Raw genomic sequence first — 24,463 nt, 5'->3', positions numbered from 1 at the left:
TCCTTTGAATTACTACTCTATTGGTGCTCTCAGGCTCATAGTTTTATGCCAAGCTACCGGTTCTGTTAGTAATTTCTTTGAATTGGAGTAATTAAATACTATAACTATATACTTAGATGCTCCCTTCTATTCTAAAGTCGAATCTAAGGAGTTTTAAGTTACACCTAAGTCATACTTTTTAAGTTTAACCAATTTTATAAAATGTACCAATATTTCCAACATCAAACAATATACTATTATGCACCATAAATATTGATGTATAGGTACTCTCTCCGTTGTAAATTATAAGATGTTTTTGGTTGTGCTAGATAGATTACTTTTACTATGTATCTAGATATAGTGTACATCTAAGTGCATAGCAAAACCAATGCATATAGAAAAGCCAAACATGTCGCTGCATAACTTTATTTGTAATAACAGACAACACTGGATAGACAAAATATGTTCTTAATCAGTTGGAACATACATCCTGCGCTGGACTGACATATCAAGGTATGCTTGCGTGGCTGCGTTTCTTGTCACACGTAGCATGTCCATATATGATAAATTTGGCGTGCCTGCAGTTTATTCCATTTGTGTGCAAATACCAATTACTAAATTAAATACATATACAATAAAACATGGAAATTGGGCTAAAGATAAATAGCTACGGAAAGTATTAACATCAATAGCTAAAACAAACCTACTAGTGTCCTGATATAAGCTAACGCCACCATGTCACCAGACAACAGTCCTAAGCTTCTTCAGTTACCAACGATCCTTGGGTCAGATGTGCATTGTTCTCTTTTCCAGCAGCCAAATACAGTGTCTGTCCTAGGCAACCCAACCTGGCAAGGGGATCTCCATTTCTTCGCTAACTGACAACTATTCTCCAAAGAACCTGTACGCAAGACCATTTTTTGGTTCTCACGTATACCGTCCTTAGTACACATCACGTTTCTCGAAAAGTCAAACTTTTTAAAGTTTAAAACATTTGTATCACCAAATAAGTTTATTATAGAAATATATGCCATGATTGATCTACTGATACTTATTACGCATAATAAATAATAGTACTTTTTCTTACATATTTTTATGAAAACTTTGACTCCTCAAAAAGCAATATGTGCAGTTATTTTGGGACATAGAGAGTATGCCTTAATTTTAAATAATCTCTCTCAATACAAGTGTCCACATTCATCTTTTTTTTTTAAAAAAAGAAGCGGGCAGGAGAGTTGTTTATTATATAAAAAAGAAAAATCCAGATTGGATAAAAGTAGCTAGTATAAACTAATAACTAAAAACAACAAAGACTACACCAGGTGGTTGGCGGTTGCATTGAGACATCAACACACCCGCACAAGCAGGATAAACCACCAAACCATACCACTTTCCCCTTAGCAAAAGAAGGCACAAAGCAACGTCACTCCGCAACCATCCCAACACTATCATCGGATGATAAAATTACCAAGTTGCTTGCACCGTCGTTAAAGGCGACGTCCCACACCAAGCAAGCCATTGTCATGCAAGGCAAGTCGCTGTAGGCCGCTGCAAGCTGTGTAGTTGTTGCGGCATTGTTGCCCCTTGCGACATTTGCCAACGTTGTCCTGCACCGGACTAACCACTGTTATGCAAGAATACCTATCACATCTTGCCTCTAGTCACTAACTATATAGCTCCAATCAACCTAGCTGCCTTGCCAAAAGCACATCTCCAAGGAGGCGCTTCTAGCAACCAAACTAAAGGTGCGTGCGCAAATGGCCACTTTGTGCCGCATTGGCCTCTTGCCAACTTTGTGGACACCTCCAGCGCATAGCACGCCCTGTCGTTGCCAATGACTACAACTGATAAGGTCTCCAATCCAATGTAGATGCTCTCATCAAGTCTGCCTCCAGCCTCCACCAAAGCCCAGTCTCTCAGCTCGGCCGCTAGAGAGCCCCAACACCCACTGGACTCACCATTGCATCATGAACACCAACACGTGCTGCCCGTTGCGCGAGCCCTACCAGACCACCACTGTCCTCCACGCACGGCCTCGCCTACGGCTACCAACTCGCTCCACCCACGAACACTGAGAAAACCAAACTGTTGTTTGCACAGTCGTGCCCGGTTGTACCTTGACACCACCACCACTACAACAGATCTACCCATGTGGTGATGGGTCCAGTCGCTAGGACGCCAGAGCAGCCCATCAGTTGGCTGGAACCAGAGGCTGCGCCAGTGAAAACGGAAGCCGAACCACCCGCAGCAAAAGGCCCCGCCACCACCAAGTCCACCAACCTCACCTCAGCCATCCCACGCGCAATGCCGGACCATCCCACGTGAAGCCACGCACGGGCGCACGGGTGTAGCAGCCGTACCGTCGCCACCTCCGCGTCTGCTGCCTAGGCCACCCTAGAAGCAGACCAGGGGGAAGGGCAAGCAAGATCCGGCCTAGGGGCTAGGTCCCAACAAATCTAGCCATGGGTCGCCGTATCAGTACCCGCAGAAGCGCCAACAACAGCCCAAGCACATGCAGGGGGGAAAAGAGAGGAGCGTCCCCGCCACCGTCTTCGCACCGGCACGGGCTTCCACTCGTGTGCTCTGACCGCGGCGATGCTAGTTAAGTGCGAGGTGCGGTGGTTTTGGTGCCCATGTCACCCCAGAGAGGAGCGACATGGGGAACAGTATATGTTGTCTTTTTCCTATGTTAAGTGTCCACAATCATTGTATCTAACCTTGACTAATGCACATTATTGGCAGTAAAAACACAAATAAACAAATAGTTTAACATCAATGTCAACCAGAGTTTATTTAACAGTTCCACAATAGAACATGAATCAGATAACTGGCAGAGGATCACATTTCGGAGCTGGTTCAGTAAGGATCAAGAACCTGAGATGATGCGAATCAGGTCAACTTATGCGCAAGCAAACCAACAAAAATATGCTAACCTGGCACAAACAATGAACAATGCAATAAAACAAATGGAAGGGCAAAGTAGTAGAAGTCAGAGAGCAGAAAGTTACCTTCTAATGAAACAGCTACAGTGAAGCTAGAATATCCCTCATTTCGTTCACAGATGTCACCTTTTCATCAGGATATATTTTCGAAATCAACTTAAGGAATGTTGTATATTTATCAAGAAACTCTTTCTGCAACAAACGACACATCAAGCAAGAAAAATTAGCAAGTTGTTTCCCTTGAAAGCATAAGTCTTGTTGTTGGGAGTAGTTGGTGCATATGTCTGCACCTTATCTTTATCTTATCTTGCTTTAGCATCTCTAGAATATGCTATAATCCTTTCTTAACGACCAAGTATGCAGCCCTATATGTATCCCCAACCTACCATAGTTTGTGGTAAGACTAATGAAATCAGAAACCTAACCCCAAACCTGTGATTTGGTTCTAACAAATGGTATCTAGAGTCTAGTTATCTTCCCTGTGTTCTTACCCATCCCAATCCATCATATCCGTCCACTCCTCCAATCGCTCGACCACCTCCAGCGCACGGCACAAGCAAACCGCTGAGCTGGTCACGGCGGAGACACGCAAGCGGGCGGCGGCGGCTGCTCAGCAGCGACTTGCGGCCGCCGAGCTCGCAGCAGCGCGGGACGCGGTCATGGCTGCAGCTGCTCAGGCCGCGACAGCGGAGGCGACTGCCCTACGGGAGGTCAGCGCGGGCCGGCACTGCGACAAACGCGCCTGGGCTCACGACGCGGACACGGACATGGAGTTAGCGCGCGCGGGCGTGGGCGGACGCGAAGGCTTCGATGCAGGACGCGACGCCGAGCGGGTACGGCTGCGGGTGCGCGCGGGCCGCATAGGAGCTGCGGCCGAGCGGGTCCGACCCAATGCGGTCGACGTCAATGGACTGGGCAGATACGACTCCGACGACGACGGCCTCGACCTGGACCTACGGGCCGCGTGGGAGGCGCACTAGGCACGGAACCAGGGCGGACGTGGTCGCGATGGGCAGGACACAGGCATGCGAGCCGACGCGGACGCTAGTGCACGGGCCTGGCGGGATCCGGGAATCGACCGCGCACTAAAGGCCCAACGACCGCGGGAGCAGGCGGCGCAGCTGGACTTCGACCGGGAGCAGGGCGGATGGGATGCTGGCGCACGGAGCCCTCGCAGGCGGCGCGCCTCCCCTTCCACGTACCGTCGCCGTGGTTGACTTGGCTCCCCTTTCGTCGTCCAGACCGTCTTCAAGGATGCCACCAGCAGCGGCGGCTGGCCCATGCTCACCAAGACCAACTACGCCGAGCGGTCCATGGTGATGAAGGTGAAGAGGCAGGCGCGGCACATGTGGGACGCGGTCTGGTACGATGACGCCGACTTTGAGGAGGATCGACGGGCACTGGAGGCGTTTCTTGCTGCTGTTCCGACGAAGATGCAGTCCTCCCTCGTGAACAAGAAGACCGCCAAGGACGCCATCGCCGCGGCACGCATCGGCAGCGACCATGCTCGCAGATCCATGTTGCTGAAGCTACGACAGGAGTGGGAGAACCTGGCCTTCAAGCCAGGCGACGACGTCGACGACTTCGCTCTCCGCCTCAACACCCTGATGCAACAGTTGGCGCGGTACGGCGACGACGACATCGACGAGGAGAGAGCCATCGAGAAGTTCCTCCACATCATCCCCAAGAAGTACTCGCAGGTCGCCATCACGATCGCGATGTTGCTGGACTTCTTCGAGCTATCAATCTTGGAGGTGATGGGTCGCCTCAAGGCCATCGACAACCGCGAGCAGCAACCTCCCTCAGAGCTGGTCACCATCGGTGGCAAGCTTCTCTTCATCGAGGAGCAGTGGCTCGCTCGCCAGCGAGAGCGAAAGAAGGGGGAGGCCTCGGGTTCTTCGGCTTCGGGTTCATCAAGCAGCCACAAGCGTCGGTCGCGCAAGCGGGACAAGGCGCGTGGTGGCGCTCCTGATGGCGCCGACGGCAAGCGCAAGGCAACCCGCGACGACACCTGCAAGAACTACGGAAGGATCGGCCACTGGGACAAGGACAGCCAGTAGGCGAAGCGCGGTGGTCAGGCACACGTCGCGCAAACGCAAGAGGGTGATGAGCCGGCTCTGTTCTTCGTACACGGGAGCATCGAGCCGCACTCCTCTCCCGCACCGGCCGCCGCTGCGCTCCTCCACCTCGATGAGCCGTAAGTCCACGTCTTCCTCGGCAACGGGTTTGGCGGCGACAAGATCGATGGGTGGTACCTGGACACCAGCGCCACCCACCACATGACCGGGCAGTGGGAGTTCTTCTCCGAGCTTGACTCTGGCGTTCGAGGCTCCGTTAAGTTTGGGGACGCCTCCACCGTGGAGATCAAGGGCGTCGGCTCCGTCGTCTTCACTGCTAAGATCGGTGAGCACCGACTGCTCACTGATGTCTACTACATCCCTACGCTGAGGAACTCCATCATCAGCTTGGGATAGCTGGATGAGAACATCTCGCACGTGGAGAACGAGCACGGGGTCCTACGCATCTGGGATCGCCATCGTCACCTTCTCGCCAAGGTGAATAGAGGCACCAACCGCCTCTACATCCTCCACATGCAGGTGGTGTAGCCCGTGTCTTGCAGCCCACCGCGACGACGACGCCTAGCGGTGGCACGAGCGCTTTGGGCACCTCAACTTCGAGGCCCTGAAGCAGCTCGGCAACAAGGAGATGGTGCAGGGCATGCCGCGAGTCGAGCACGTGGAGCAGTTCTGCGACACCTGCGACCTCACCAAGTAGCGACGGCTTCCCTTTCCTAGCTAGGCGAGCTTCCGCGCCAAGGAGAAGCTGGAGCTCGTGCATGGCGACCTCTGCGGCCCCGTGACACCGGCCACACCTAGAGGCCGACGCTTCTTCCTGCTCCTCGTCGACGACATGTCTGGCTACATGTGGGCGGTCCTGCTCGACACCAAGGCGGCAGCTGCGGACGCCATCAAGCTGCTGCGGAGAAGGAGTACGGCCTCAAGCGTCGAGTGCTACGCACTGACAACGGTGGTGAGTTCACAGCGTACTGCGCCGACAAGGGGATTCAGCGCCACTTCTCTGCGTCGTACACCCCGCAACAGAACGGCGTCGTTGAGCGCCGCAACCAGACGGTGGTGGCCATCGCCCACACCCTCCTCAAACAAAGAGGGATGCTGGCAATCTACTAGGGTGAGGCGGTGATGACCGCCGTTCACCTGCTCAACCGCTCACCCACCATGGCCCTCGACGGCAAGACACCATACGAGGCCTGGCACGGGCGCAAGCCAGTGGTGAGCCACCTCACGTCTTCAGCTGTCTCACCGTCGCCAAGGAGCTCAACCACGTAGGCAAGCTCAACGACTGGAGCATACTGGGGGTCTTCATCGGCTACGCGGAGGGCGTCAAGGCCTACCGCATCCTCGACCCTGCAACACAGCGTGTTCGCATCTCCTGGGACGTTGTGATCAACGAAAGGCGATGCTGGGCCTAGGACAAGGCGGTGGACGACGGCTCGACTTCGACCCTTAGAGACTTCGTCGTCGACTACGTCCACTTCGAGGGAGCCAGGGGAGCTAGCAGCTCATCTTCACCGAGCTCGTCTACCTCAGCACCTAGCTCGCCACCTCCGGCAAGTCCTCCACCGCCTACACCAGTGAGTCCTCCAACAGCTCCACCACTGGCTACGCCCCGCTCTCGCGTTCCAAGCTCGTGGCGCCTGCCGCAAGCCGTAGAGGGCCTTACACAGGGGGAGAACCTTGTTCTCCTTGCTGGGGATGACGAATCCCGGTGATTGGTGGACGTAGACTTTCTCCTTAAGGTCACCGTTGAGGAAGGCGAACTTGACGTCCATGTGGTGCACATGCCAACCCTCCTAGGACGCCAGCGCAAGGAGACGAACGGACTCCATTCGCGCGATGGGCGCGAAGGCATCATCGAAGTCGACTCCCTCCTGCTGAACGAACCGCGCGCCACCAGACATGCCTTGTGCTTGATCACCGCCCCGGCCTCATCCTTCTTGAGCTAGTAGATCCAGTTAAGGGTGATGGCACGGTGGCCGGCAGGAAGATTCGCCAGCTCCCACGTCTAGTTCCGCTCGACCGCGTCCATCTCCTGCTGCATCGCGGCGCGCCATGCCACGTCTCCCTCCACCTCAGCGACGGAGCAAGGCTCGCTGTCCTCGTGCACCAGGTGTAGCTCTGCCTCTGTAAGGAAAATGGACCCTAGGCCCATTTACTTTGAATTTTGGTGTTTGATGACCAACACAACCAAATTGGACTAATGAATTTGTAAGTCATTGTTTTGTAGTTCAATAGGGTGCAAGACGTGTCTTGGACGAAGGCAACATAATGATCAGATGATCAACACCTTAAGCAAGACCTTAGAAGCACAAGAGAAGACCCAATATATCAAGCATAGTCCAAGCACGAAGATGGGAACCAAGCTAGACACAAGATCGCAAAGAAACGAGCTCGACAGAGGTGACCGGACGCGGCCCTAGGAGGACCGGACGCGTCCGATCAGTTGCTCGGCAACAACGGGCGTCAGCAGCAGCAACCAGACACTGAGCGAAGCAGTGACCGGACGCACGGACTTCACTGTTCATCGTCGCGGTAACAACTCAGTGAGGACCGAACGCAGCGGCACTGGATGACCGGACGCACAAAGTGTAGCATCCGATCATGTCCAGAGAGGTTCCAGAGCGGCGCAAATGCGACCGGATGCGTCCGGTCGATGATGACCGGACTCGGCAGTGCGTTCGATCTCTACGCGCGTGCTCAACGGTCTGGACGCATCCGGTCAGGACGACATCAACGTCCGGTCAATAGCAAAAAGCTGAGTTTCGCCCCCAACGGCTACTTTCTTCATGGGGCTTATAAATAGAACCCCCAACCGACCATTTAAGATATGGAGAGTTGAGGAAACATACCAAGGGTGTTGATAAACCATTTTAGTGATCTCCACTTGCATAGTGCTTAGTGATTCATTAGGTAATTAGCGTAGGTGCATTGCAAAGTGCTTAGTTGATTAGACCACCGCTTATGCAATTGCTCTAGGTTTAGGCCTAGTGTTTAGTGAGGTTTGCATACCTCTTATCACTCGGTGCTTGCGTGCACTATTGTTGTACATCGGAGGGGTTTGTAGTCTTGCGACATCACACCAACCGTGTTTGTGGTGTGGCCGCCACCATGTACCAAAGGGAACAAGGCCTGCAACGTTTCGACCGGAAGCTTAATAGTGAAGACGACGGGGAGCATCCGAGAGAGGCTTGCCGAAAGGCATGTCGGAGACCCACTTGCCCGTGGAGAAGGCCCGAGGCTATCCACGGAGTTACCCGATCGAGAACTTGGCCCTTGCGAGGGATTCCTTGTGAGGGGCTCCAACGAGGACTAGGGGGAAGCTTGCGCGCTTCTCGATACCTCGGTAAAAATACCGAAGTCGTCGACGAGAGTTTGCATATCTCTACCTTACTCGTTAGCTTCCGCATTTACATTGCAGTCTTGGTGTGTGCTTTACTTTCCTAGCTTAGTGATAGGCTAGTTGATAGGTTTGGAACCTAGGTTGTATAACTCCTTTTGCGGTAGAGATAGCAACATACTAGCAAAATCATAGTTGTACATTTAAATAGTTTATCTTTTTGCATAGGTTTTCCTAAGGTTAGAAAAAGAGGCTATAGTTTAGAGTTAGAGTTTTAAGTTGTCTAATTCACTCCCCTCTTAGGCGTCACGGTCCCTTTCAATTGGTATCAGAGGTTGGTTGGCGCAATTTGAATATTTGGCTTCACCGCCGTTGAGCCGACGCTATTTAGAGTGGTTGAGATGGATATCTCTAGACCTCCGCACTTTGATGACACTAACTTCTCCTACTATAAAACTAGAATAGCTTGTCACCTTGAGGTGGTAGATTTGGGTGTTTGAAGAGTCACTCGTGACGGGATGAAACTCATTAAGAATCCTGATAAACCCACAAAGAGTGAAGAAAAAAAATTCATTTCAATGCTAGAGCTAAAAATTGCTTGTTTGAATCTTTTAGCATGGATGTGTTTAACCAAGTGTTCACTTTAAATACGGCACATGAAATTTGGTTAAAACACCAAGAGCTCTATAACGGCACAACTAATATTCGTGAGCAACAACATTGTCTAGCTAAACAAAATTATTATTCCTTTAAAATGAATAATGATGAGCTTGTTTATGATATGTATTCTCGTTTGAATCTAATTATTAATGAGCTCCATTCAATAGGATTAACAAAGCTAGATCATGCGGACATCGTGAGAAAGATCATCTCCGTGCTACCACAAAAGAAATATGCAAGCATCATCACCATTTTTCACAACATAGAGGACTTGAGCATCATGACCCTGGCCATAATCATTGGCAAGATAGTAGCATTTGAAATGTCACGGAAGATAGATCAAGAAGAAGCCTCATCATCAAGCAAAGGCAAAGCTCTCACATATAGTGAGAAAAAGAAGACGAAGGACAAGCAAGTTGAGACAAGCTCAAGCTTAAGCTCCTCAAGTGAAGATGATGATGATGATGTAGATTCAAGTGATAATGATCAATCTTCCTCCTCCACCTCCGACCTTGATAAAGAATCAATCAAACTTATCAACAAGGTGGAGAAGATGACCCAAAGACTCAATGTCAAGGGTGTGCTCATCCAAATTCAAGATTTCATCTTCACCAATAAAAAAATGAGCAAAGAAAGAAAGAATAATATGGATACGGTGAGTTGAGACACTTTGTGGAAGTTTGTCCAAACAAACCTACACCCAAGACAAAGAAGAAGACGTACAAGGACAAAGCCCTCACATCAATAAGGTCATGAGATGATTCTTCAAGTGAAGAAGAAGACCATTACAAGAGGCGAAGCCATAAGCACTAATCATCAAGCTCTTCTCGTGTGTGCGTTATGGCACGAGGTAACGAAAGCTCATCCTCTAGTGAGAGTGATAGTGATGATGAAATGCCTTCTCTTAATGAACTTGTGCAAGAAAATCTTAAATATGCTAAGTCTTGCACTAGCCAACAAAAGAAGCTAAAAATATTGCAAGAAAAGCTAGATAGTTCACAAGAAGCATATAAAACCTTGCTTTAACAATATGAGACATTTGCTAATCTCAATATTGAACTATCTACTAAAATTGAGCAACTTGAGGCTAGTGCAACAACAAATGCATGCACAATCAATGATGAGCAAAAAATTAAAAGAAAAGTTAACTAGCTCACAAGATGCTTATAAAAATTTGCTTGCTAAATTGAAAATCATGTGCAAACATTGTGATGAGCTAACTAATAAAGTTGCTAATCTTGAAGCCGTCAGTACAACTCTCACCAATGCACCTAAAAAGAAAAGTTCTATCTTTCACATGCCTAAAAAGGATGCCTCTACTTCTTGCAATAATTTATGTTTAGACTCACCCTTGTGCAACCAAATTTGTGTTGAGAAAGTTGTTGTAGATATATGCACACAAGAGGTTGCAATGGAGAATGAGCAACTCAAGCAAGAAGTGGCTCGGCTTACGAAGGACTTGACTCAAGTAAAAGGCAAAATGGAGCAAGCCCAACATTATCAAGATAACACCGTTAAGGGAGTGAAAAAGCTTGATGAAGGGCAAACCGTGGTTTGCTACGTGTGCCATAAGGAAGGCCACAAGTCCTAAGAGTGCAAGGTGAGGAATGGGGGAGGAGCTAAGAAGAAAGAGAAAAACAAAAATAAAACAAGCAAGCTCTCCAACACCTACAGCAATAAGGTGGACAAAAAGGCCTCCACACCTTATCTCTTGAAGAAGAAAAATGACAAGGTGGTGGCCATCAAGGTGAACAAGCAAGCCAACAATGGGGCCAAACGCATTTGGGTGACAAAGGAGATCATTTCTAACATGAAGAGCACCAAGAAGGTTTATATCCCGAAAGAGAAGTGAGAAGTCCAATGGACTTCGGGGAATTTAGAGACTTGGCTAAGTATGGGTGCATTTCATGGGGTGCATCATTATGGACAAGAAAATTGCTAAGTGGGTTAGTGAATACTATGGACCCAAATTCCCTTTCCCATGTTAGTCTTGGTGTGTGCTTTATTTTCCTAGCTTAGTGATAGGCTAGTTGATAGGTTTGGAACCTAGGTTGCATAACTCTTTTTGCGGTAGAGATAGCAACATACTAGCAAAACCATAGTTGCACATTTAGATAGTTTACCTTTTTGCATAGGTTTTGCTAAGGTTAGAAAAAGAGGCCATAGTTTAGAGTTAGAGTTTTAAGTTGCCTAATTCACCCCCCTCTTAGGCGTCACGATCCCTTTCAGCCTCGAAGTCATGCATCACTAGTCTAGGGACGGGCTGATCACCGAAGATGTTGTCCAAGGTACGATAGCGCAGAGGCTCGTCGTCGTGGTAGGCATCGACGTGATCCTCATCGTTGGACAGCGGAGTGGTGAACTCCATCGTGCGCTGCTTGTCACAGACCAAAGCTGCTGGTGCCGATCTCGGAGGTGTGGGCGCCGATGCAGGAGATTGGGGCGTAGCCGGTGGTGGAGCTGGTGGAGGACTCGCTGGTGTAGGCGGTGGAGGACTCGCCGGAGGTGACGAGCCAGGTGTTGAGCCGCGACAGCACGGCGAAGGTGGTCGACGCCACGCAGTACCGGCACATTGTGGGCAGTCTTCGCTACCTCGTCCACACGCGGCCGGACCTAGCGTTCGCCGTTGGCTACGTCAGTCGGTTCATGCAACGCCCGACGACGGAGCATCAGCAGGCTGTCAAGAGGATCCTCCGCTACGTCGAGGGCACCTCCGACTACGGCTTGCACTATCGAGGTGCCCCGGCGTGGAACACTTCATCGGGTACAGCGACAGCGACCTCGCCGGCCACATCGACACAAGCAAGAGCACTAGCGGGACACTATTCTTCCTTGGCAAGTGTCTAATCAGCTGGCAGTCGGTCAAGCAGCAGGTGGTGGCCCTTTCTAGTTGCGAGGCAGAGTACATCGCTGCCACTACCGCTTCGACTCAAGCTCTCTGGTTGCCTCGGCTGCTGGGAGATCTCCTGGGCAGAGACGCAGAAGCAGTGGAGCTCAGGGTGGACAGCAAGTCCGCCTTGGCCTTGGCGAAGAATCCCGTCTTCCATGAGCGCAGCAAGCACATCCGCATCAAGTACCACTTCATTTGAAGCTACTTGAATAAGGGGAGCATCAAGGATGGCTACATCAACACCCAGGACCAGCTCGCCGACCTTCTCACCAAGTCCCTTGGGTGGGTCAAGTTTCAGGAGCTTCGCGCCAGGATTGGGATGGTTCAAATTCCCCGGAAGGTGCCACACAAGACTTAGGGGGAGAATGAAAGCATAAGTCTTGTTGTTATCTATCTAGGATGCTTATCTTAGGACTAGTTGGTGCATATGTCAGCACCTTATCTTTATCTTATCTTGCTTTAGCATCTCTAGAATATGCTGTAATCCTTTCTTAAGGACCAAGTATGCAGCCCTATATGTATCCCCAACCTGCCATAGTTTGTGGTAAAGTTAATGAAATCAGAAACCTAGCCCCAAACCTGTGATTTGGTTCTAACATCCCCTACTTCAATCAAACTGATATGGCATTTCTTTTATAAGACAAATTTGGCTAAGGAGAACAAAGATCAAACACTGTGAGAGGTACAGCATCTTCTGTGTCTCACTAAAGAGATTACAATAGCTCCCCTCTTCATTTCACTGTTTACCATTATGAAGAGAACATACCTTGCATTTTTCCCATAGTGAAGGCAGCAATTCCTCGGCAGTCATATTCTTCTGTAGTTTTCTATACATTGCATTGATTGTCTTGTCAAGCTGTCAACCAGATAAAATGAGAGTAAGGGATATTGCTTTATGACTAAGTTCATGAAAGTTCATAGATGTTAAAGACGAATTTACTCTCAACTTACTCCAGTTAAGCTAGACTTCAACATCTTGCGAAAATCTACCTTTGACATTCCAACTTGGAAGGGTATCTGTGGCAGTTAGAAGTATCCAACAATATACACTTTATACTTCTACCAATAGAACAATACTGGGCACTAAGCCTAGAGAGTTAGACATTTGAAATAACTTTGTGAGCAAAAAATGCATTAGACAGGAAACAGTTTTCGGTCATGGACTGTAGAAGATAGACTACGTAGCATAGCAAAGCATGGATCTAGAACAGTGAAGAGTTCATTAGTAAAAGCATTAAGGGTATTTCCATATCATTATGTCTATGGAAATACATCTTAACTGAATAACATGTTACTATTGGATGTGGTAACTAATTAATTTTGTTTCTCAAGAAATAGAAGGCACGTGATCAAGACAGGGATCATTATCTGAAAACACTGATGAATATATTTTAATACCACACAAGTCCAAGCTAAAACAATGCTGACAAATTTACCAGAGAAAATAGTCCAGCTCTGAGATTAGGTCACTACATGGCATAAACTTTCAGGAAGACAACGCAGAACCAAATCACGTGACTCACCTCCTCAGGGCTCATGTTGTACATTAATTCCTCAATTTTCCGAGCGAATTGGAATAGCTTTTCGAAGTGCTGAAAAACGCAAACAGGCATAAGTTCCGTGACACAAGCAGTAAATATAAATGCCTTAGGCCTTGTTTGGATGTTGTCCGATTCGAATCAATCCACATGTGTTAGGGTGGATTGAAGTGGAACTTGAACTAAATTACACCCCAATCCACACCGACACATGTGGATTGAGGTGAATCCGATAACATTCAAACAATGCCTTAGTGTATCGTCCCATTGGGAAATGGGAATGGAACCGAACGGAGTTACAGACAACTTACAATATATATGACCAAATTGATATGGCGTGAACAAGCTTGTTCATAGGCTTCACTAGCTTGATGATAATATTTAGCAAGTGTTGGCACAACATTTGCCAAATCATACAAGCTGCATATCCAATTAATTATATCGTTAATTGGTTCTACAAAATGCTAGGTATTCACAACTGTTACGGGTAAATTTCCAGCATTACTTGGTGCAGTTTATGACATTATATGTACCTTCATTCCGCAAACACAAAAACTTGGTGTTGCTGTTTTCAAACCTTTTTTGCTAAAGAAAAGTTCCATGTTTGCATTGGACATGAGATGTTCACATCTCATTTTCATTATTTTTTTTCTTAATTCTTACATGAAAGTGTTGATTTTTTTTGTCACTTGGAGTCAATAGTTGTTGAGCAGATTGCAAGTGACAGATTATATGGAAGATCATAAAAATAACTAAATGCTATTTAGTGGGACATATGGACAGGACAGGTTCAATACAAAGTTGAAGGAGTGGGTTGCATAATTGCTGCCATCAGCTCATTTGTATAGGATGCACGCCTCAATAAAGAAACTGGTGAGTGAGAGGGGAATGCTGAACAAGCACTGTTTGGCAATTGCTTCTCCAAGATTGGCCCCCAAGACTCAGGGATCTAGTATATTAGGGTTAGGCCCAACTGTTTGGCACTTGCTTCCCAAAGGTTGGGCCTTGTCTAAATGCAAAGTGTTTATTTGGCTAAATTGGCTCGCAATTAAAAATAAATGTTGGACTGCAGATAGATTAGCAAGAAGAGGTCTTTCACACCCTCATAATTGTGTGTTGTGTGATCAGAAAGATGAAACGGTCCAGCACATACTTACTTGTGAGATCAAATGGCAAGGTGCCCAGGCAGTGAATTTGTGAAGCGGGTATATGAGGAGATAAGGCAAATGTGAAGAGGGAGCTTATCTCTTTCTCACATCTTAAGCCTCTTAAGGTCATGCACTCAAGCTCTATGGCTTTCCTATGTACAACAGTTACTATGCTGTGTTAATATTTACTACTTAGGTATTTTATTCCTTTTTTGTTATAGTTGATGAGGCAGCTGAAGGGTGTGTGGATTTTCCAATTAGTTCCTAAAATTTAGATAAAGGAATGGCAATATCCCAGTTGCACCAATCAAGGTTGCACAAAGCTTTAGCCATTAGTTGGAGGTTGGAACCTATTTGCTGTAGTTTCCATAAAATAAGTTATGAATGAAGGACGTAAGCATCATTATAGAGCTGTAAATGCCATAAAACAGTGGCACAGTCATACAAATGCACACAGAAGAGCACCAGGAGAAAAAAGAACTAAACCTGTGCTGAAAAGCTGCATAGTTTTCCAAAAGTACAATATCAACATATTTAGGTTCCACTTGAGCAATTTTCTCCAGTATAACAAACATAATACTGACCTGTTTCAGTCACATATGGTTAACTAGAGGTGTGGTTGAGGACACAAATATAAATCGGAGTGGTATGAAATGGCCAACATTGGTTGCAAATGCATCAGTAGTTGGCGCATAATTTGTTAAATTATTTTTAACATTGGATGGTGAGGGGTCAGTAAGTTCATACGATTTTAGTATATGCCTGGTCAACTAGATCCCTGGATCCATTGATATATTGCTCCATACGTGCTGCAAGTTGTGAGAATCTATATAATAGAAAGGAATATGAACAAATTCAGATAAACATAGTTATGTATACCCATAGAACCTATGGCAGAATTTTTCAGAATTTACAAATATCAATTTTAAACATAATACAGACCTGGGAATATAGGGAACAACTCCAACTTGCCGCACATTGCGCTCATACTTCTCAATCTGGTAGCAGGCATCATCAACAAACTGCACTGACCAAGAATATGAAAGAGTAAGGAACATATGGAAGAACTCTCCAAAGTAGAAAAAAGGCTAGCCTAATAGTAGAGTCAAACCCTGCTAAATAAAATTGTTATTCTTGTCTCCAAGTCATCAAGCAACACTTGTACATATCCAGAGACCTCTGCTTTCTGACCAGAAAGATACCGATCTGTTATTCCGTGCATAGATATGCAACTCAGTGGATCTAGCTTGAATGCCCAGTCAACCAAAGCATAAAAGTCCTCCTGAGAAGGAACCATATAAAACAAGTGATGTTTCAACAGTACAGTCCAAAATGTTGTTAATTCAGCTTTTGGCTCATCGGCATTTATATGCAATATGTGAGGAAAACTAATAAGGTCAACCTGAATACCATCAAGCAACTCCTGAAGGCATTCATTTAGCGCTCCCAGCTCGGCTGGATTGTTACCTGGAAAAATATTAACTTTTACACTTTTCTGAAAGGAAGAAAATCAATACATTCACTCCAAAAAATACTGTTTAACTTGGGAGGTGGTGGTTTATATTACTTGTTTTGCCAATGCTTGCAGAAGCTTCTAATGCAACCGACGAAGTACTAGTTGATTCAGCATTAGGATTGCTACTTGAAGCATCAGATTGAGAAAGTGCGGAAACTTCGAAGCACATAAAATGTGCAAGGAATGAGCTCTAGTTGCAGATATTCATGAATAGTGTCATTAGGATACTAATATTATTAAGTCTTAACAAAAATAATGCAATGAAATACAGAACAACCTCATCTACAAGAAGTGGAATGAAAACAGTAATCATCTTGGAGTATGCATCTGCAGGACTATCTGTAATACTTGCAGGCTGGTTTGCACCTGCAGGACCCTCAAACAATGGTGTGCTGCTCTTTGACGCTTTTGAACTATTACGGAGTTCATTAGAAAAGTCACGTGACTACAAAACAAATGTGAGATTATTATGTCAGACCATTGTTTTTGTTATGCAATTTTTAAAGTTAGAGTCCTAGAATTTCTTAGAAAATTTAATGATGTATACTAAGCAGAAGTCAATAATTTTGATTAACTTTCAGTATTGAAGAGAAAATTAAAAAAAAAAAAGTACTCATAGAACCCCACCTCACGTCGAATTAGCACGTTCAGTGAATGGCAGTAAGCTTTCCGCAAAGGCATCATACAACTCTTGTCCAAACTCTTGAAAACAGAGTATAAAGAGGGCATTAGAATGCACCAAATTTTACTAGCTAAAAGCCACTTGTTCCTAGTTATCACTTATCAGTAGGAAAAACTTTCACATCGAGTTATTATGCAAAAAACCTTGATGTGTTGTAGAAGCCGTGCATAAGTCCTGCATTTGTACCTCATATCAGCGTGATCAGGCCTCTGCAGCTGACCTCGCTGCAAGTGTTTAGGAGTGTGATTACAAAGATCCTGATTTTATCCTACACTTCAATATTACAGCTGTTGAAGCCAGATTTACCTGAGAGAAGTTTCCTTTGTCATTTAGCATAGAATCAATCAAACTAGGAAAGTAATTCAACACTTCAATATTACAGCTATGAAGCCAGATTTACCTGAGAGAAGTTTCCTTTGTCATTTAGCATAGAATCAATCAAACTAGGAAAGTAATTCCTTAAAAATTCTGATGCCCTCCGAACGAAGGTGCACTTAAGAAGTACAAATTCTGCACGTTTTTCCCTAACCTGTATATTTTTGCAAATCAGATGCAAATTAGTTAAGCCACATTTTTGTTTAAAATAACACAAAAGAATTACGTAAAAGCTGTGCATTATCCATAACATTATAGCCATAATCCAGATTTCCATTTCAATACCGTATCATCATGAGTGGGAACCCAAATTTCAAGAAGAATAGAAAGAAAAGAAGGCAATAGACATTTGACTTCTGGATTCGGCTTGAATCAAAGTTCAACATTATTTAAGTAAAACAACTTTAGCTGGCATCCTTTTTCAAGATGTATTTAATTAAACGGAAATTATTCTAACCTTCCATATGAAATAAATTTAATTGTCTATTTTTCTTCTTTTCTCTGATCAATATATTTATCTTTCAATATCCCCAAAAGTCCTTCAAATGCTACAGGAGCAACATACTAATACATATATAATAAGGATTAAGTTAATATCCACTGATTTGCAATACTAAACGAAAATCTCAGGCATGTAAACCTTCAATAGGAAAAGAAATGCTAATTGTACCAAGGGAGAGGACCTACAGCACGCAATTTTACATAGATTGGGTCTATGTTGGATGCTTCTAGGTTCTTTATAGCACTGGTTAACCAGTCACAGGCTTCAATGTTCTTAACCATATTTCCTTCATCAAATGATCCTCCAGTTAATGATGCCTCATACTGCAGTATGATCAATAGCATCAGGAATTTCGGTAATATTGTAGCATAAATATTAATACAGGAAAAAGGAATTAATAGGTCAATAGAATGCACACCTCAGGTGGAATCTGCAGCAGCACAAGCAATTTGTCAACCTCATCAATCAAAGCCACATTACTATCAGATTGCAACTCCAGTCTGTTATTACGCCATTCTATCTGCAAAACCATAAGGTATATATGTCTACTGTCAGTTCATGCATGAACTCGTACATTTTAATGGAATAGTTTTGGGGAGCTTCGGCATGATCAGACATGTAGATAGATCTGGTTAGTGAAACAGTTTATGGTATTTTGAATTCAGTTTCTGACAGATGGTGCATATTATTTACCTATAAGATAACATAGAACGAATGCCCTCACAGAGAAAGAAGATCCAAAATTACACAACGACAGAACAAATGTTGCCTACAAACACCTCTACCAACTCTCTTGCAGGTTTCTTGACCTTGCTTCCTTTTTTTTCTCGAAAACGCAGAAGAGCTGCATTTCTTTGCATTAAGAAGGCGACAACCCTTACAAACACACATTACAGGAAAACAAAAACAGTTCAGTTTAGTTTACAAAAGGTTGCACAGATCGCCGATGACAAACGACAAACACGATCCAGCCAATCGTAAGCCTGCTACTGTTCCCCATCCAGCACAAAGGCAAGGAGGTGGGAAATTCTTTTAGCCCCGTTACTGCATTATTACCAAAAAAAAAAAAAGATAACACTGCTGCACAGATTACAAAGGCCACATTACAATTGGACTTGTGTGTTGCATTATCATCTTCTACAACCTTGAAGTTCACTATAAACTGGAATTATAAGTTTCTAATTACTTGATATAAATGTGAAGGGTAACATCCATCGCAGGTCATAAATGAATATTTATCAATGATCCTGCAACTTCATCTTGTACATATGTTCATTTTTTAAACAATTAATATGAATATGGTAGGAGATTTCCCTAATGTCTTCAGTAGAGACAACACTAAGTGTAAATTTGAACAGCCAAGATGCACTATAAGCTGTAAGCCTGTGACAAGCAATTTAAATTTGTTTCATTAAGCTCTTATTGGGCTTCTTTCCCTCAGACAACCCTAGAGTTCGGTTTCAAATGTATCAGGCATTAAAGGGGAAAATAATTTTAATCACAACAACCCTAAGGAAATATAATTTGCGCATATACATTAGTAAAGGTGAAAGTAAGCATACAGATTGTATATCCTCCCTCATATGCCTGAGCTTTATATTGAAAATCCCTAGCCATTCATCCATATCTTCAACACATATACTGGCTATTTCTAGACCCTGCAATACCTGCAGGAAAAGAATACGGATTTTTTAAATTTATTGGAATTACCATTGAGAATAAAATAGTTGTATATAACCAGTCAAATATTTAAGGATGAGATAACAGGCACTCAATAGAACCTACCGAAACGAAATAGTTTTGGCATATGGTTGGTAATGAATTCATTTTTTCAATATATTTCAACATATAAGGTAAATCATAATCCTGCAGTGTTGAAACCTAACAGGCCTCTTCTCCGTGTTGCGGGCACGACGGCGAGGTGCTCGTGACATGCGGGTGGATCTGGCAATGCGCACAAACCCTGTGTTGGGCTAGCGGTTGGAGGTCAGATCCAGGCCTGTGGTGCCGTTTGACAGCGGCGACGGTCGGGAAACGCACCCGCTCGGAACCCTGTGAATGTAACAGGAGTTTTCACCTTGCTCATTAATCTGAACGTGGCTTGCCTTGGCAACGGTGGCGTGAGGCGGCTAAAGGGGTGCTAATCCGTGTTGCCTGCTTCGGCGGTGGCCTCCGGATGATGGGGCACGGCTCCAGCATCTTGTGCAGGGGGTGATCCCTCATCGCCCGCTCAAGCAGCAAAGGGACCTAGCCACCAGCACTGCCGCACCATCCATTAGTCCATTTGTGGTGTCTTTTGTGGGGTTGGGGTGGGTTGACCTGGGCGAAAGCCTTAGCTAGCTCCGGTTGGAGCCAACTATGGTGACACCTTACGGTGCGACTATCTTCATTGGAACCATCGTTGGGGCGGCCATTCTCAAACCGCGGTAAATCTCTAGGGGAAACTCCACCTAGAGCATAGGTGGGTGGCGGCGCTCGGCGTTGTATCCCTCCTTGAGGCACTGCCCAGGGGATCCCACGCTGAAGACACGAAAGTAGAGATGGAGGGTCGAGGGCGTATGGGCGACAACAGTAGCCGTAGCTCACCGGTGACCGACCACCAATGGGCAAGATAAGTTGGGTAAGGCGCCTATTCAGGGACTTAAGGGCCTTCTTCTTAGCTCAACGGTGACCGACCCCCAATGGGTGAGATAATCTGGGTGAGGTGCCGATTCACGGATTTAAGGGCCTTCATCGCAAGCACTTGCGTCCTTCCTGCTTATCTCCTGACCCGCTAGGTGGTGTTAACAGATCGGTGTGAGGCTCTCATTTTTTGGACGCTGGAAGGAGGAATAGTTTGGATGAGGATAAGGGGCCTGCCAAAGCTCTTCCTAGTTGAGTGTTGAGTTTGTTCAGATGCACTGTGCGTCTCTAGAGGCAGACTGCGGTTGATTATTGAAGACTTCGATGCTGGAATTGCTCAACAAATGGGCTGGTGAAATCAGAATAGGATCAAGGCTTAAGTCTAGTATCTTAGTCTTGTGTCTTAAACTTTACTTTGTGGTAAAGTGTGGTCTAAGTACTATGTGTCTGTATTGAATGATTGGACACATTCATTCGTGGATGTTGAAGGCCGAAATTTTATATTCCTTAGTCTAAAAATGTTAAGAAGAGCGCATACCTCTTCGACAACAGATTCAGTTTCCATCAGGGCATAAACATTTGCAGATTCTAGAGCTACAAGTTCGCGCTTCATCCTTTCTGAAAAAGCCTCTGCTTCACCAATGGCCATAACATAACTGGAAAAAAAGAGTTAGCTGCATCAGTTATATTGTCAAGCAAAGGTATACCATAGACACATAAAGAATCCATTTGCACTCATGCCAAAACGTTAGAGGCACACAATGGCAATTATGACATTTTCACTGCAATTTCTGGTATGAGACGTGGAGCATGTTAAGGTATTAGTCCAGGAGTCCAGCATATCCAATCAATTGGCAGTTTGGCACAAGATAGATAAACTGAATAATCAGGATCTGCAAGCACAGAAGGTGGCATGCCAACTGCCAAGGAGATATCTGAAGTTGTTTAGATCGGATTCAGGTAACTTACTTGCCAAGAAGAGTCTCAATCTCCTCCTCTTCTGCCTGAGAAACCAGGTCCTTCTCAACGATAACATGCGATTCAGCCTCTAATACTAGTGATTCCACAGGCCCATCTTTACTGCTCACTTGTGTAACCTTTGCTTGAGTGTTCTGAAATTCAATTCATTGTTACAGCAAAACATAGTACAATCTTATATACAAATGCTACAACCCTTTGCTGGAGTGTTCTCCTAAATTATAGAATGCTAACAATCCTTTTGTCAGTGCTTGTAGAATCAACAGTCAAAAGCAAAAGTACATATATACAGAGACACACATAAGGTACTCAAACATGTAGATCACAGTCTAGTAATTTTAACCTCAAGTGGACAATCTAGTACATGTCTTTATGCATTACAGCTGCAGAAAATGTGACAAGGAAAAAGGACGACTAATTGCAAATCTGCTGGCAATGTTTTGCACACCACAGTTGAAAGTGCCACTATGACAAGGACGACAGACTTTGACTGGCCCAATACAAAAATTCTTTGTATGAAGCATTTCATCAAACACCTTCTAGGCAGAAACCTGTGTCGATTGCTGGTGAGCAATGATGCAGCAAGGCTCATTCATCTCCTTTTTTTTAGAGAAAACGTATCCTCAACCTCATTATGCAACAAAGCGCCCATTCATCTCTCAGCAAGGGCTCCAGCCGCCATGGCATTGCACTACAGGAATGCTGCCTCCAATATCGAGGTCACTGGCGGCCCCGCGACCCAAGCCGCGGCCACAATGACAGCCCCAGGCAGCTGAAGCTCCGCTGGCACACGCACAACACGACTGACGCCACCGTCTACGTTTCCCTTTCCCTGCTCCACCATGGCTACGGCGCGCTCACTCCCAGAACAATCACGACCGCCACCGCGCGGTCCCACTTAGGTGCCACTCCACCATCGCCGCCACACTGTTCGCGTCGGAGGGGAGGGTGCTGGCGGCCAGGAAGATGTGCCGTAACCCGGCACTCACGGACGCGCGAGGGTGCGTGGTGGAGGGTGCCATGGCATTCTATAGCGGAGCTACGGGGAGGACTTTGGTGGCGTTTGGCAAATGGCTCCGTGCCCAATCTCTTCTTTTACCTTCAGCCAAAGGTGATGTGGGGGTGCTCGAGCATCTATGGATTAGAGTAAAACTTAAACTAATTTTCACATGTGGGAATGAATTAGTGTTATCTCATCTAAGCTATAATTAAAATTACGGGCAGAGCATAACCACAGAAGATAGGTTGAGCAATGGTGTATGGTTTTCCATCATCACTCGTGTTCCACACAGGAGAATGAGAGTGTGAGTGCGACAACCATAATATCATGTGAGAATAATATTTGATACATTTTTGCCATTATATTGCTTTGGGAATAATTGATTATTATGCAATCACCTTGCCAAGCTTTTACCGTCATTGAAGTATATGATACCTTATCAGTGAGACAGTGACCAAATATAGACTACGAACCATTGCACACATTCAGAACCAGCTTGGTCATTGTAAACCAAAAGAAAGACATGTATCGGCAACGCCTAATTAAGCAAGAGACATGATACCTTTGCCCAGATAGCCATCTCGACGACGTCCATGCCGACGACTTTGGGGATGCTTCCCAAGTGCTCTTTGCACATGTTGAGGATGCACATCAGCAGGCGGTTCCTGCAACAGATAAACAAGGCGTACAACCTTGAACTGAGGTCACATGCAGGAGTAGGATGGGCTAGGAATCGTGATGCTGATGCGTCGGTCACCTGTCCTCTTTGTTGCGCATGGTCCATTGTGGAGGTGCGACACTCTGGCTTCTCAGGTTGTCAAACCCCTGAACAACAGTTAATTTCGAGAAAGCACAACAGTCGATTTGTCATGACAAGGAAAGAATATATGTAATGGAATATTCAGTAGTCAGCTACAAAATAAGTTATTCTGTAGCCACCTTCATTTACGATAAATTTATATACTAATTTACGATAATGTCAATACATATTTACGATAGTTGTGTTACTAATAACATATGGGGATATTTACCATAACGTTATAGTAAACAACTTAGTAAGGAGTTACTATAATCTCATAAATTAACATAGTAATTATCGTAACTCAAAGTGGCTACATGATAGTTATATATATGTGTGTATGCGCGCGCTGCTTCCCTTAGAAACCAAATGCAATTTAATTTTAACCAGTTGGTTGAAATCTGGGCCACCGTCAAATTCTCTGGATCCATTGATCTTCTGGTATTTATTCTGGATCGGAGAACGGGGAAGTGGCATGCATACCAAGACGAAGGTACAGCCGCTGGGATCGTTTTGGGCGACCTCTATCTTGTGCAGATGCTTGATCTTGTACACTTTTGCCGGCTGATACATGCATGGGCAATCAGAATGTGATCAATCATCCATCTTTACAATAATTTTCCATTCTGGCGAAACAATCAATCTGGGGAAGAACAACAAACAAACAAAAAAAGAGACAGCTGGAGGAAGATCACACGCACCTCAAGGACGCCGCCATTGGAGTACTTGAGCACCCGCAGGAACGACTTGGTCTTGTGCCCTTTGACCTTGGCTGCGCCACGCACGAGTGGATGAGCATGTCATCATCATCATGGTTCGGAACGTGCATACATGTATTAGAAGCGGGGAGGGGGGATGCATACTGACCGGTGACGGCGAGGACGCGGGGCTTGGCCATATTGTGGCGGGAGGTGAGCTTGCCCTTGGCCCAGCCGCCGCCGCCGCCGCGGCTCTTGGCGACGCGCATGCACATCACCACCTTGTCCCGGTCCCCCTTGGCGAGGATCCCGGCCTCGCACCCGCGCTTCAGCTCCATGTCGTCCGCGCTCGACCGCGCCATGTCGCCGCCGCCGCCCGCTGCTCGGCTGGCCTCAGATCAACGTGTGAATGGAGGCTTAGCTTCAACTGGATTCAATCGATCCAACTGGGATGGGTCGTCGCTGTCATCGGATGATAAGGCCGTCAAGTTGCAATGGAGAGAATGAGATCGGGATTAGGCGGACACATTCCAAATCTCTTGGTTTGCCATTAATTTTTTTTTTCTTTTCCTCGAATTGAAACTGATGAATGATGACGACGAACCGTTCGCTGCATGCACGGGAGATTGGCGTTGCCCGCTTCCTCCACTCGTTTCTCTATTTCGGGTACCATTTCACTATTTCAGCCACCATTCAAGGAAAGAGATGAGAACTTCCTC

General features: G+C 45.9%; 1 protein-coding gene across 8 annotated transcripts; it reads right to left on the bottom strand.

Annotated features, from left to right (window-relative positions):
• Nucleotides 1-446: 446 nt before the first annotated feature.
• LOC136486789 (exocyst complex component SEC3A-like) lies at nt 447-24,463 on the bottom strand. 8 transcript variants are annotated; one of them, XR_010766949.1, is made up of 27 exons: nt 23,914-24,326; nt 23,748-23,818; nt 23,530-23,610; nt 23,005-23,072; nt 22,810-22,912; nt 21,239-21,381; nt 20,808-20,925; nt 19,210-19,314; nt 18,066-18,167; nt 17,833-17,970; nt 17,171-17,299; nt 16,914-16,994; nt 16,716-16,790; nt 16,366-16,533; nt 16,140-16,278; nt 15,975-16,039; nt 15,684-15,854; nt 15,515-15,594; nt 15,320-15,398; nt 15,059-15,156; nt 13,736-13,844; nt 13,410-13,478; nt 12,838-12,903; nt 12,653-12,742; nt 2,988-3,113; nt 2,854-2,912; nt 470-557 (listed from the first exon to the last, which is right to left on the bottom strand). XR_010766949.1 is itself a non-coding variant. In XM_066483803.1 (27 exons), exons 2-26 carry the CDS (start codon nt 24,104-24,106, stop codon nt 3,003-3,005), a joined length of 2,652 nt encoding a protein of 883 aa, XP_066339900.1. In that variant the 5' UTR covers nt 24,107-24,206; nt 24,349-24,463; the 3' UTR covers nt 1,599-2,912; nt 2,988-3,002. The 8 variants fall into 8 exon arrangements, 5 of the variants coding, with proteins under 5 accessions (XP_066339904.1, XP_066339903.1, XP_066339900.1 ...); XR_010766950.1 differs by lacking the exon at nt 470-557 and adding an exon at nt 566-880; XM_066483803.1 differs by lacking the exon at nt 470-557 and adding an exon at nt 24,349-24,463 and having other exon boundaries at nt 1,599-2,912; nt 23,914-24,206.

The sequence above is a fragment of the Miscanthus floridulus genome, chromosome 10 (genome assembly GCF_019320115.1).
Source record: "Miscanthus floridulus cultivar M001 chromosome 10, ASM1932011v1, whole genome shotgun sequence".
NCBI classification, from domain to species: domain Eukaryota; kingdom Viridiplantae; phylum Streptophyta; class Magnoliopsida; order Poales; family Poaceae; genus Miscanthus; species Miscanthus floridulus.
This window is presented reverse-complemented; position numbering and strand designations above follow the sequence as displayed.

Coding starts and splice junctions, on each gene's coding strand:
- LOC136486789 (XM_066483803.1), bottom strand. CDS start 24,106: ATGGCGCGGTCGAGCGCGGACGACATGGAGCTGAAGCGCGGGTGCGAG. Junction 15,595..15,683: donor TAACAATTTTATTTAGCAGG/GTTTGACTCTAC, acceptor TGGTCAGTGCAG/TTTGTTGATGATGCCTGCTA. Junction 13,479..13,735: donor TCAATTTGGTCATATATATT/GTAAGTTGTCTG, acceptor TGCGTTTTTCAG/CACTTCGAAAAGCTATTCCA.